Below are 13,410 nucleotides of genomic sequence, written 5' to 3' on the forward strand. Positions count from 1 at the left end.
CGGTGTTGGCGGGTAGCCCCCAGTGGGGTAGGGGCAGCGTTGGCGTGCAGCCCCAGTGGGGTAGGGGCAGCGTTGGCAGCGTTGGCATGCAGCCCCCAGTGGGGTAGGGGCAGCGTTGGCGTGCAGCCCCAGTGGGGTAGGGCAGCCTTAAGCCAGCACCCAGGGAGTGCACGGCACCTCTGGGGCGATGTTGCTCACCCTAGTGGTGCGACAAGTTTCTGTCACACACACCCAACAGCACCACAGGGCTGGTGCATGTGGCACACAAAGCCCTGGGTGTAAGACTCCAGAACCGAGACGCTAATAGAAGTCCTGATGTCACCACAACCAGTAACCCCAGCACCCAGATCCTTCTCTCCCTAGCGTCTTATTTTGAATAAAAGCCTATGAGGACGTTGAAAGACTAATGCAGTGAGCTCCATGTGCCCTTCACTACATTCAGCTATTGTCAACATCTGCTGTTTGTCCTCTGTACAGAAGACTTCAAAATGTTATGAAAAAAGTGGAATTAAATACAAGTTTAGCATGGTGCAAAAAATTGTTGAAGCCCACAGATAGTTTTTTTCATAACACACATTTCCATGAGCGTGCGTGCTCGCCGGAGACAGAGACAGTGAGAGGGAAAGTGAGAAGTCACCCTCCCAGGGAGCATGGTCACACCACAACCCCTTCCCCTTCTCCCCCAGGATCTTGGGCACGCACGCACACACAGCGGGCATGATTTCCAGGTCACTGGGTCTGGAACTTGAACCACAGCCGGCCATGTGGGGGTCTAGAAACGTGAGCGCCCCGCCACCCGCTGGTCCCAGCTACGTGTGCCTTACGCTGTGGGGCACAGCCTGTGTGGGCATTCGTCTGTGCATGTACACTCATGCACGCACACCCCTCATCTTGGAAACCCCTTGTGCAGGGGCCTGCAGGAAGCACTGCCCCCTCACAGGCATCTCCTGAGAACAGGGCCGTTCTCCCGTAAGGAAAGGAGCTGCCATCACACTGAGGAGCACACTCTGCACACAGTAGCACAGAGGACACGTGACTTGACGGCTGTTCTTCCAGTGCTTTTTAAAAACCTGTTCATTTCGGGCCGGCAAGTGGCATGGTGGTTAAAGGCGCTGGACTCCCACATGGCCAACCATGGTTCAGATCTCAGACCTGGTGACTAGCTTTCTCACAGCCCCCCACCCCATCTCTCTCTGGTCAAATTAGAATATAATAAAGTTGAAATAAGTCTTTTAAAAAGCCTGTTCATTGGGCATTTATAAATATGAGCATCATACCTCCCTTTAATACATCATGAACATCTTCCAGGCCAGTGAGTATAGGTGAGCATGGTCATTGCTGGTGCTGTAGCTTCGAACACGCGCCCCGGAAGCAGAGCTAAGGTGGAGACCTGGTTCCGGTAACTCACTGAGGAGTGCACTCGGGAGATGGACAGTGAAGGAAGCCGAAAGGGAGAGGCTCTAAAAAGTGGCCTTGGAGCTTGGGACGAGCTTCAGGGTGCTGGTGGTCTCGAGGGCGCTCTGGAGCGGAGTCTGTGGGCACCAGAATCTGCTCCCCTTGCGCTCTCACCTCTCCAGGCGATTCTCTGGCCTCACAGAAGCTGAGAGATTGGTCCAGACCCACAAGCTGACAGCAGTGCTGGGGCTCTACAGGGAGGAGTCTGTGACCCGAAGCAGGCCCCTGGAATGGCAGGGAGGCAAGGAGCTAGCGGTATACTCCGGGGCTACTACAAATAAAGCAGAGACAAAGGGGCTGAGGGGTTAATTCACACTGTAAAGGAGGTCTGGGTGGGACTGGAGATCCCTTTTTTGTTTTTGTTTTTTATTAATTTAATTTTATTTACTCTTATTATTTGACTTGCTATAGGTCACATGCACTCACCAGGGAGAGATGAGAAAGGGAGAAACGGAAAGAGAGGGAAGGTGAGAAAGCAAGCATCCAGGTCAGGACTTGAACCACCGTCAGCCACGTGGGAGTCCAGTGCCTCAACCACCGTGCCGCCTGCTAGCCCCATGAAACTGGAGAGCCCTGTTCAGGCCGCACAGGTTTCAGACGCTTGCTGTTAGGAACAATGATACAAGTACCCATCATCTGGCCCTTGTTCATTTCCTCAGAGGAAAACTTAGAGGTGAAAGGGCTTACATAGTTTGTACTTTAGAACTTCGATACTTTGCCAGATTGCCTAGGAAAAAGGGCCCATGCCACCTTGCACTTGACCATGTTCAAGGACGACTTTCTGCACAACCTGGACGCACTGGGATGCCAGACTGGGGGCTCCAGGCTGGGCTGAGGAGCTGGCACTGCTGATGCCCCGCTGCGAGAACATCGGCATCCCGCACCTGATGCCAGCAGCACAGCAGCCAGTGCTGTGAGGCCGAGCACTGGAGGAGCCCAGGCCCAGTGTTGGGGACCCGCTGCCACAGGTCAGGGCGCCAGCTCCCGCACCATTGGGGCCACGTCCCTCCTCACCCCGAGTTCTGGGCACAGACCCAGTGGGAATCTGTGCTGGCTGCGCCCTCAGCCCACCTGCCTCCTGTCCCCGCCCCTCGCCCAGTGCCTGGGCTAGCCCCTGCCTTCTTCACCCTCCTTTGCCTATCCACCGCCCATTCACGACTCACGTTGCTCAGCAAGCCCTTTCTCCTCCTGGAGGGGCAGGGGAAGATTTCACCAGGCCCATTTTGTACAGCAAGGCCCAACCCTTTCTCCTGTGGCACAGAACCACCCCCAGGACACACCTGGGGCAGCTCCCATCCCTCCCCGTGGCTGTACAAGGTGAAAGCCAGAGGACGCCTCGCTGAACAGGTAAGCTCTCCACAGCAGCTCTGTGCAAGTCCCACGGCAGCTCTGTGCAAGTCCCACGTACTCACTTTTTCCCAGCCCTGCGGCAAATGATGCGCAGCCTTCAGAAGGGCTAGACCTAACGTACGTAGGCCAAGCCTTCCAGACGGTGTATGTCAGAGCTGTGTTAGTGGTGGGGCTTCACAAGCAGGGGTCTGTGCCAAAGCAAGTCGAGGAGCTAGCAGCAGATAAAGCTGAGGCGAAGGGTGGCTGTCGCCCTAACACTGTGCAGCGGCCCCTGCAGAGCTTCTGAGAGTCAGGAGCTGCCCACGCACCTTAAGAAGTTGGTCTCCTCCCTGCTGACTCAGCCTATGCTGGCGCTTGGTCACTCAGAGCGTCATCCCAGGAGAGAGGTCAGACTGCTCTGTGGCGCCGAGGCAGCTGCCCAATGCTGCCCACAACGGCTGTTGTCCCCGCCGCTGTCCAGGGAGCCCCAACAGTGACCTGTGAGATGACGAGCCACTGCAAAAGCTAAGTGGTAGCTCAGGGTCTAGCTTTCCCCAGGGAGCTGAGACAGAGCAAAGTGGCTTAAGGAAAGAAAGCATCCTCATCTGCGTGGAAGAACAAACGGGTTTATTAACTCTTGTGCATCTCTTCCAGGCAGGAGGGGACGGCAACAAAACACAATTTTGTCCATAATTTTCCAACCAATATTCCATTTTAAAGTGAGTTACAACTCCTGTACTTTTCTAGAGTTTAAAGTAATATGTGGTTTAAACACGCCCTCGTCCAGACAAGTTCCTGCTGGCCTCAACAGGATCTGCAAGTTTACAGGCGAGGACGCTAATCCTCAGTCCGGCCCGTGCTCTTTGTGACAAGACAAACTACAGGGAAAGGAGAGGCAGAGGGTTAGTTTTACTATCTAATTGTAGATGATGTCAAAACCAACGATCACCACCAGCTGCACAAGCCTCATTTACAGATGTAATGTAAGCTTCAGCCACACTCCTACGCCAACAGAAAGTGTTCTGGTCTCAGGCAGAGTGCAGCCGAGAAACCATGGATCGAACTTCTGACGGTCATTTTGTAAAAACCCATGTCCTAGTGCCTGACATTTCTCTCAGGTCGGAGAGTTGGGATTCCAACCTCAACTTATAGAAAAAGGATATAGAGGGACCAACAGATGGTGTAATGGTTACATCGTTGGACTTCCGCATAATTGACTGCAGTTCGAGTCCCGGACAAGGCGACTTAAAACTCAACACCAGGCGTGTGCGCATGTATGCTCAAAATCCCAAGAAGAGAATAGAGGACAAGGCATTGCAGTGTGGCCGTCCCCTGGGGGGTGATTTCTTGCTTTCTGTCTCTCTGTTGAGCACAAACACCCTATAACAAAAATCTGTCAAAAAAGAAAAGAAAAAGGACATAGCATGTCCCGACCAATGGCTGTGCTAGCATTAGCCTGTACCAGTGACATGATATGAAACTACAGGACAGGGTGGCACAATTTTTTTTCTTTCTTTTTTTTTTTTCTTATTGGGTGCGTGCACTCACCAGAAAGACAGAGAGACAGAGAGATAGAAAGCGAGAAATCACCCCCCAGAGGAGATGGCCACACCTCAATCCCTTCTCCTCCATTCTCCTCTCAGGATCTTGGGCAAGCATGCACACGCGCCCGGCATGAGTTTAAGCCACCGGGTCTGGGACTCGAACTGCGGTTGACTATATGGGAGTTCAGCGACATAGCCATTACGCTAACTGCTGGTCCCAATACAATTTATTAATAACACTATCTTGTTTCATATCATTTACAAAGCAATTCCACTAGCGTTTTAGTTAATATAGAGCAGAAAGACACATCCACCAGTTCAGTTTCAAAGACTGAGGAAAGTGTACTCGCCTTGGAAAGAACTGTGGAACGTTTTAAATGGCCAGTGGAGGGTCGGTAGGTGGTGCCGGTTGAGACAGCAGACTCCCATGTGACCAACCGCGGCCCAAGTCCAGCTAGCTTTCTTACTGTCTCTCTCTCTCTTGGTCAAATACAAATACATGAAGAAATAATCATTCTTTTCTAAAAATTACAAATAACTCCTTGGCCAGTAAACGTAGCTGGGCACTCTCTCAAAGGCATGCTCCCAGGTCTCGTGCTGGTGGGAGTACCTTCAGAGTGGTCTGCCCCTAAGCAGGTCTGCACTGCCCACTGCACCGGCTGAGCTGGTCTGTAACTGCGGCTGGAGGGAGCCCGCAGAGACCACATGACCCTGGCTCATGGAAAGGAAAGCCCCGCATCTTTCACCTGGTGGAGATGCCTCGCTTCCACCCTGGGCGAGAGAGCACTGTTGCATCTTAAGCAAAAGTTTCGGTGATTCTGATTGCCCACGTACGTGCCTAGTTTCCCTGATTATCTTTGAACCTCTCCTTTTCCCCGCAACTTACTGATTCCTTCAGTAATTAATGACTTAAATCTTTAATGAGTGTTCAAGGCTTTACTCTTTTTGGAAATAATTCTTTAACACTAAAATCAGATTTATAGGGACATAATAATATTACTATATATTTGAAAACATTAAAATGAATACCTCTCTTTGAAACCCAAAAGAACCATTTTAAGTAGGTGTTATTTTTAATTAAGGCATGATGAATATTTAAAATGTTCAATGCATATAAGAATACATTGTTGGGACCAGCAGTTGGCCTAATGGCTATGTCGCTGGGCTCCCATGTAGTTGGTCGCGGTTTGAGTCCTGGACCCAGTGGCATGCCAGGCACGTGTGCATGTGTGCCCAAGATCCCGAGAGGAGAAGGAATTGTGGAGTGGCCCTCCCCCCCGGGGGGTGATTTCTCGCTTTCTGTCTCTCTGTCTGTCTCTGTCTGGCGAGCGCACGCGCCCTATAGCGAAAACCTCTCCAAAAAAATACATTGTTTTTAACATATTAGCCAAGCAATGTAAGTTCTTTCTTTCTTTTAATTGGCTATAGGGCATATGTACTCACCAGAGAGAGACAGACAGAGAGAGAGAGAGAAAGTAAAAAAGCACCCTTGGGGCATGGCCACACTGCCATCCCTTCCATTTCCTCTCAGGATTTTGGGCATGACACATGAGCACCTGGGACGTCTTTTCAAGCCACCAGGTCCTGGGCTCAAACCATGCAGTCAGCCATGTGGGATTCAGCTGCCTTTACAACCACACTATGGCTGGCCCATACATTCTTGTTTTTTAAATGACACATTCTGGGTTTTTTTGTTGTTTGTTTGTTTGTTTAGAGAGATTTTCGCTATAGGGCGCATGCACTCGCCAGACAGAGAGAGACAGAGAGACAGAAAGCAAGAAATTACCCCCCCAGGGGGGATGGTCACGCCGCAATCCCTTCTCCTCCATTCTCCTCTTGGGATCTTGGGCACGCACGCACACGCACCTGGCATGAGTTTTAAGCCACCGGGTCCAGGACGCAAACCACGGTCGACTACGTGGGAGTCCAGCGACATAGCCATTACACTAACTGCTGGTCCCAGATCAAAGCTATTTTCATAGTAATTCTGAGGTGTCTGCCTCTTTCATTCTCATTCTCTAATCAATACCCACTGTTTATTTTTTATTTACTTTTTATAATATTTATTTTTTAAGAGATGTTTTTGCTCTAGGGCATGTGAGCTTGCCAGAGAGACAGAGAAAGAGAGACAGAAAGCGAAAAATAATCACCCCCTGGGGGGGATGGCCACACCACAGTCCCTTCTCCTCCATTCTCCTCTTGGGATCTTGGGCACGCACGCACACGCGCCCGGCGTGAGTTTTAAGTTGATGGGTCCAGGGTTCGAACGGCAGTAGACTATGTGGGAGTCCAGCAACGTAACCATTACACCATCTGTTGGTTCTAGTTTATGTGTTTTTTTTTTTAATTTGCCAAAGGGCATATACATTCACTAGAGAGAGAGTGTGAGAAAGCACCCCCATGTGGCATGGTCACACCTCAATCCTTTCTCCTTCTTTTGGGGACTTTGGGGATACACATATGTACATCCAGTATGTTCTCCTTTCCTTTTTTTTTTTTTAATAGGTTTTTGCTTTAGGGGTGCATGCTTACCAGAGAGATGGAGACAGGGAAAGTGAGAGATCATCTCCTGGGGAGGATGGCCACGCTGCAATCCCTTTTCCTCCATTCTCCTCCTACAATCTTGGGCACACACACACACCCAGTGTGATTTTGAAGCCACCAGGTCTGGGACTCAAACCTCAGTTGGCCATGTGAGAGTCCAGTGACATAACCACTACGCCACCTGCTGTTCCTGCCTCCAGTATGTTTTTCAAGCCACTGGGTCAGAACGTGAACCTTGTCAGCCATGTGGGATCCAGCCATCTTAACCACCAGGCCAAGGGCTGGCCCGCACATCATTTTCTAAAGGCGGCATCACCTGAGCTGACATTGTTCTGCCTACTAGTGGAACGTGTGCTCATTAATATGTTTTAAACTTTTCTTTGGGGCCAGCGGGTGCCATAGTGGTTAAAGTGCTGGATCCCCACATGGTTGACTGTGGTTTTGGTCAGACTCGGCAGCTTGAAACTCACACCATATGTGTGTGTATGCCTAAAAATACCAAGAGGGGAATAGAGGAGAAGGGATTGCAACATGGTCACCCACCCTGGGGAGTAACTTTTCACTCTCTCTCTCCCCGCAACCACCACAAGCACATGTGGGATTCACATGTGCTGCCTTTATGGCAGCAAACAAACAAAAAACCCCTAACTTATATTTACCTAAGTATAAAAACATCCCTAATTTAATTTACGTAAGTTTTCCATTGTTTCAATATAGAGGGTAACACGGTACTGTAAATATACCAACTTTTAAATATACTTTGCTTCTTTCCAAAAGAAATTGCCATTTTAGTGCTGTTTTCTGTTCATCTGTCATTGCAAGAAACTCATTTACCTGGTTGAAAAAGAATCAGACAAATTACTTCTCAAGTCTACATAGATGACTCATTTTGCCAACAATGTGGAACTTAATTAGCTCACTAGAAAGGGAATTTTTTTGTCGTTGATGTTAGAGGGAGAGACAGAGATAGCAGATAAAGCAGCCCCCATGGGGCATGGCCTTATCACAATCCCTTTTCCACCTCTCCCTCCTCTTGGGAATTTGAGTGCACATGTGTTTCTCAAGCAGCCAGGGCCAGGACTTGAACCATGCACTCAGCCATGTGGGATCCAGCTGCCTTAACCACTAGGCCACGGAGCCGGCCCCAAATAGGATTTTATTGAGCACAATTGTAGTTCAGTTCTTTTGATACAGGAAATAAGGCAAGAAAAGCTATCAACTGAACCTCTAAAGCGAATAGAGTGGCTCAGCAAGGAAAACCTCTCAATAAAGTGGAAACAAACAAACAAAAAGGTGGAAACAGAAATCTGAGTTTAGTGGTAAATTTCATAAGCTGGCTTTTAACAATAAAAAGCCAGTGCCCACTGACAAATACATGTGCTAATCTCTAAATTGTATAGCTGCAGACCAGGGAGAAGACTCACAGCTGACTTGTAAGACTAAGTGGGGGACCAGCAAGTAGCATGGTGGTTAAGGCAATGCATTCCCACATGGCTGACCATGGTTCAAGTCCCAGACGTGGCAGCTTGAAAGACACAACAAACAGATAAATAAATTTTTAAAATTAAATTTAAAAAGGCTGAGTAGGTTAAACATCTCTAAAGCCTCCTTCTGGAAGAGCCCCCCTGACTGACTGACATCTCTAGCATGTTGCTCTAGCTATGGCTACCTGACTATGTAAAATACCATGTTTATTTGCACAGCCCTCTAAAACCTTCAGTTATTACCCATAGCAGTCACTGTTGACTAAGGTTTTAATACACAGCGTGCAACTATTCACTAAACCAGAATGTCTAAATCAAGAGGAATTTTTCCCAGACTTCCTTATGGACGAATTTCTATCAAATGTTCACCAAAATAACCTGTATTATTGGGGAAGAGAATTCAATTTGGAAATACTTCAATACATTTCTTCCCTTTTGGTATTTACCGTGCAGCCCAACGCCTCCTCAGCAACCTCTCCCGTGAGGCTGCAGGAGTGGAGGGTACCTGTGTGGTCAGTAAGATCAATCAGCATGTCAAAGCTGAGAGTCGCAGATCTAAATTCTGCAGGATCTCGGTTGCAAGTTGTGCATGGCTCAGATGCTTCTTTTACTTTGTAGCCACAGCTGGAACTAGGAGAGACAAGGACAGTGGTAAAATGTGGCAGCCCTAAGTGACAGATTTCATTGCTAGCAAAATTATCACTTAAAAGCCTAAGCCCGCAGGTGAGGCACTAACTGATTGCTCAGTGCGGTCAGGCTACAAAACAGAAGAAACAATGCACAGGTGTTTCCTTGTGATTTCCCTGAAACCGGGTACCCTGTCCTCTCACTGTCCTGCCTCCCTCCATCTCCTCTGCTGGGGTCCCTGCCCTGCCCTTGAGCTCCAGTGCGGGCTCATTTCCCTGCTGGAGGCTTCCCTCCCCACACCACCACACTCCTCCCCTTCCTGGAACACGGGCAGAGCTTTGCTCAGCGCTGCCTTGCGCTCTGTCATGCCCTTCCAGTTAGGGTGGCTGTGCTGGTCTTATCTTCCCGGCAAGCCTGAGTTCCACAGCTGCTCACACACAGATGAGTGCCTGGAAATCTGGGGAGATGTGCGCAAGACCATTGTGCTGAGTGAAGGTCAGTTTTCTGTCTATGATGTAAAAATACCTTGCCAAATCTTACCACTGGGGGGATTGAGCGAAAGACACAGGGGGAGGTCACCTTTATAACTTCATGTGAGTCTAAAATTACCTCAATAAAAATTTTCATGACAAAAACCCACAGGGAGGGGCCAGCAGGTGGCATGGTAGTTAAAGGCACTAGACTCCCACATGGTTGACTGTGGTTCAAGTCCTGGACCTGGTGGCTTGCTTTCTCACTTTCCTTCTCTTTCTCTGTCTCTCTCTGACCCAGACTGGAAAATAATAATAATGATAAATGAAGTTAAAGAAAATAATTATTTTTAAAAAATTACTGTAACCTCTTGAACCCAGGATCTTAAAAAATAAATAAATAAATAACCCACAGGGAGACTTTGGCAATAACATTTAGCTAAGATCCCAGAGAGCAATTTCTATGCAAGTAGGTACGAACCCTGACCTTGGAGAGGCTGGAAGTCATATGCACCATTAATTGGACAGTCAGGTCTTGAACACTGTCGTTATACTACCACAGGGCACTGCGAGCAAAAGCTCTCTGCTAACGTAGAGAACAAGCTCCTCATCCCAGCTAGAAGTCTCTGACAGGTGGGACCAGTAGTCAGCGTGATGGCTATGTCGCTGGATTCCCATGTAGTTGACCATGCTTCAAGTGCCAGACCTGGTGGCTTAAACAAACGCTGGGCGTGTGTGCATGTTGGTCCAACATCCCGAGAGGAGAAAGGAGGAGAAGGGATTGCGGCATGGCCATCCCCCCTGGGGGGTGATTTCTCACTTTCTGTCTCTCTGTCTGTCTCTGTCACGCCCTATGGCATAAACCTCTCAAAAAAAGAAAAAGTTTATGACAGGAGACTAGCAGGTGGCATAATGGTTACATTGCTGGACTCCCACATAGTTGACTGCGGTTCAAGTCCCAGCCCAGACAGCTTAAAACTCACGCCAGGCACATGTTCGTGCATGCCCAAAATCCTGAGAAGAGAATGGAGGAGAAAGGATTGCGGCATGGCCATCCCCCTGGGGGGGAGGGGGTGATTTCTCACTTTCTGTCTCTCTGTCTCTGTCTCTCAGGCAAGTACATGTGCCCTATAGCAAAAAGATTTCTAAAAAAGTTTTATATCTTTACATTTTAGGATTGCAGAAATAAAGTGGACTATATCTTACTTTAAAAAACAATAATATTTAAGACTTTTTCCTTTTTTCTTGCCATAAGGCATATGTGCTCACCAGAGAGAGAGAGTGAGAGGGAAAATAAATGACCCCTTAGGAGGGACGGCCACGCCATAATCCTCTCTCCTCCATTCTCCTCCTGAGATTTTAGGCACGCACACTCACATGCCCGGCATGATTTTCAAGCCACCAGGTCCAGAACTCAAATCACAGTCAACCACGTAGAAGGCCAGCACTTTAATCACCATACTGCCTACTGGCCCAAGCAATAGTAATTTTTAAAAATAATTATTTCATTTTATTTATCATTACTATCATTCTTTAATTTGCTACAGGGCACATGCACTCACCAGAGAGAGAGAGAGAAAGCTAGAAAGCAAGCTGCCAGGTCCAGAATTTGAGCCACAGTCTGCCACTGGGAGTCCCAGCACCTTAGCCACCATGCCATCTGCTGGCCCCTCAGTAAAACTGTTTTTGCTTTGGAGAAATTTTGGTATAGGGCGGGTGTGCTCGCCAGAGGGACAGAGAGACAGAGAGAAATCATCCCCCAGGGCAATGGCCACACCACAATCCCTTCTCTTCTATTCTCCTCTCAGGATCTTGGGCACACACATGGGCCCAGCATGCGTTTTAAGTCATCAGGTCCGGGACTTGAACCACAGTCCACTACATGGGAGTCCAGTGACATAACCATTACGCCATTTGCTGGTCCCTAAAACTTTTTTAATCCAAATAGTTTGCCATGGAGACTTTCAGTATGGTTTATTGATACATTTCTCTCAAATTCATAATCACTATTTGTCCAGGAATAGCTTTCTTATAGGGTCTTACATTTACTAACACCATTTCTTATAAAAATGAATTTGTTAAAAGTAATTTGGATCCTTACCATCTATTCCGAACTACTTTTGTAGTTTCATCATCAATGTTCAGTGTGGAGATGTAAGCGTAGAGAATGCCAAAAAAAGGGTCGGCTTTTCCCTCACTCTGCAAAGCTTTTGCCTTTACTTGTTCAACTGTATAGACATCAACTATTGTATTTACTAAAAATAAAAATAAATATTACATTTCTATATATAGTCTAAGAACTATAATGGATTATATATATTGAAACAGAAAAGCTGTAAACTTCAAGTGAGAACACACGGCAGCTTACACTAAATCATAGAAAAAGTGTTTTTGCTATATTCAAACTGATTATCTAAACGAACATAGAAGTAAAAAATAAACAATAACAGGAAAAGAATGAGATTTTATTTCATTAAAGTAAAAAATTTCTGCTCATCAAAATAAGCCACTGGAAAGTGAAAAGGCAGGGCCAGTACATGGTGTAGTGGTTATGTTGCTGGACTCTCACATGGCCAACTACAGTTCAAATCCCAGATCCCGTGGCTTGAAACTCACACTGCACACATCTGCATGCCCAAGATCCCAGGAGGAGAATAGAGAAGGGATTATAATGTGGCTATCCCCCGAGGAGTGATTTCTCTCTCTCTCTCTCTTTCTCTCTCTCTCTCTCAGCAAGCCCATGTACCCTAAGGCAAAACCTCCAAAAAAAAAAGGGCGGGTAAAAAGGAAAGCCAGGATGGAAGACGCTGTACTCTACAAGGAGACCAAAGTCACATCCAGAATATCTAAAGAATTCTCAAAAGTCAGTAAGACAGTGACTTATATTTTTAAATGGGGGATAAACTTTTAAAAGTTCCTCACGGGACCAGTAGTTAGCGTAATGGCTATGTCGCTGGACTCCCATGTAGTTGACCGCACTTCGAGTCCCGGAGCTGGTGGCTTAAACTCATGATGGGCGCGTGTGCGCGTGCGTGCCCAAGATCCCCCGAGAGGAGAATGGAGGAAAAGGGCAAGATCCCGAGAGGAGAAAGAAGAGATTGTGGCGTGGCCATCACCCCCGGGGGGGGGGGTGATTTCTCGCTTTCTGTCTCTCGGTCTCTTTCTGTCTGGCCAGCGTACACGCCCTATAGCAAAAACCTCTCCAAAAAAAAAAAAAGTTCTTCACGAGTAGAAGTCTATTAAACATCTCCATTTAAAAGACTAACAATAGGGACCAGCAGATGGTGTAATGATTACGTCACTGGACTCCCACATGGTCGACTGCAGTTCGAATCCCAGACCAAACAACTTGGAACTCCAGCTTGGCACATGTGCATGCATGCCCAAACTCCCAAAAGGGGAATGGAGGAGCAGGGACCGTGGTGTGGCCATCCCTCCTCGGGGAGATGTTATTTCTCGTTTTCTGTCTCTCTGTCTCCAACTCTCCAGTGAAAGCACGAGCCCTATAGCAAAAATCTCTCTTTGAGAACCAGCAGTTAGTGTAATGGCTATGTCGCTGGACTCCCACATAGTCGACCGCGGTTAACGTCCCGGATCCGGTGGCTTAAAATTCACACCGGGCATGTGTGCACGCGTGCCCAAGGTCCCGAGAGGAGAATGGAGGAGAAGGGATTGCGGCGTGACCATCCCCCTTGGGGGGTGATTTCTCACTTTCTGTCTCTCTGTCTCTCTCTGTCTGTCTGGCGAGCGCACGCGCCCTATAGCAAAAACCTCTCAAAAAAAAAAAATCTCTCTTAAAAAAGAAAAAAAAGACTAACCATATGGGAGTGTCAATGGCTTAGTGACTAAGGGGCCAGGTCCCACATGGCTGATAGCAGCTTGTATCTGGGCCCAGCATGCTGGACGTGTGTGTGTGTGTGTGTGTGTGTGTGTGGGAGTCCCCGGGACCCCCGCGGG

General features: G+C 48.1%; 1 protein-coding gene across 4 annotated transcripts in view; it reads right to left on the bottom strand.

Annotated features, from left to right (window-relative positions):
* Positions 1-3,397: 3,397 nt before the first annotated feature.
* MEIOB (meiosis specific with OB-fold) overlaps positions 3,398-13,410 on the bottom strand; it is a 35,063-nt gene continuing 25,050 nt past the window's right edge. For 3 of the 4 annotated variants that reach the window (XM_027770980.1, XM_027770979.1, XM_027770981.1), the window contains 4 exons: positions 11,555-11,708; positions 8,803-8,986; positions 7,620-7,706; positions 3,398-3,662 (listed from right to left, as the gene is read on the bottom strand). In XM_027770980.1, the coding sequence (XP_027626781.1) occupies positions 3,552-3,662; positions 7,620-7,706; positions 8,803-8,986; positions 11,555-11,708 (536 nt within the window). In that variant the 3' untranslated portion in view covers positions 3,398-3,551. The remainder of the gene's footprint in view (positions 3,663-7,619; positions 7,707-8,802; positions 8,987-11,554; positions 11,709-13,410) is intronic. The other variant, XM_014587028.2, reaches the window with a different exon arrangement.

The sequence above is a fragment of the Tupaia chinensis genome, unplaced genomic scaffold (genome assembly GCF_000334495.1).
Source record: "Tupaia chinensis unplaced genomic scaffold, TupChi_1.0 Scaffold000178_1, whole genome shotgun sequence".
In the NCBI taxonomy this organism is placed as follows: Eukaryota; Metazoa; Chordata; class Mammalia; order Scandentia; family Tupaiidae; genus Tupaia; species Tupaia belangeri.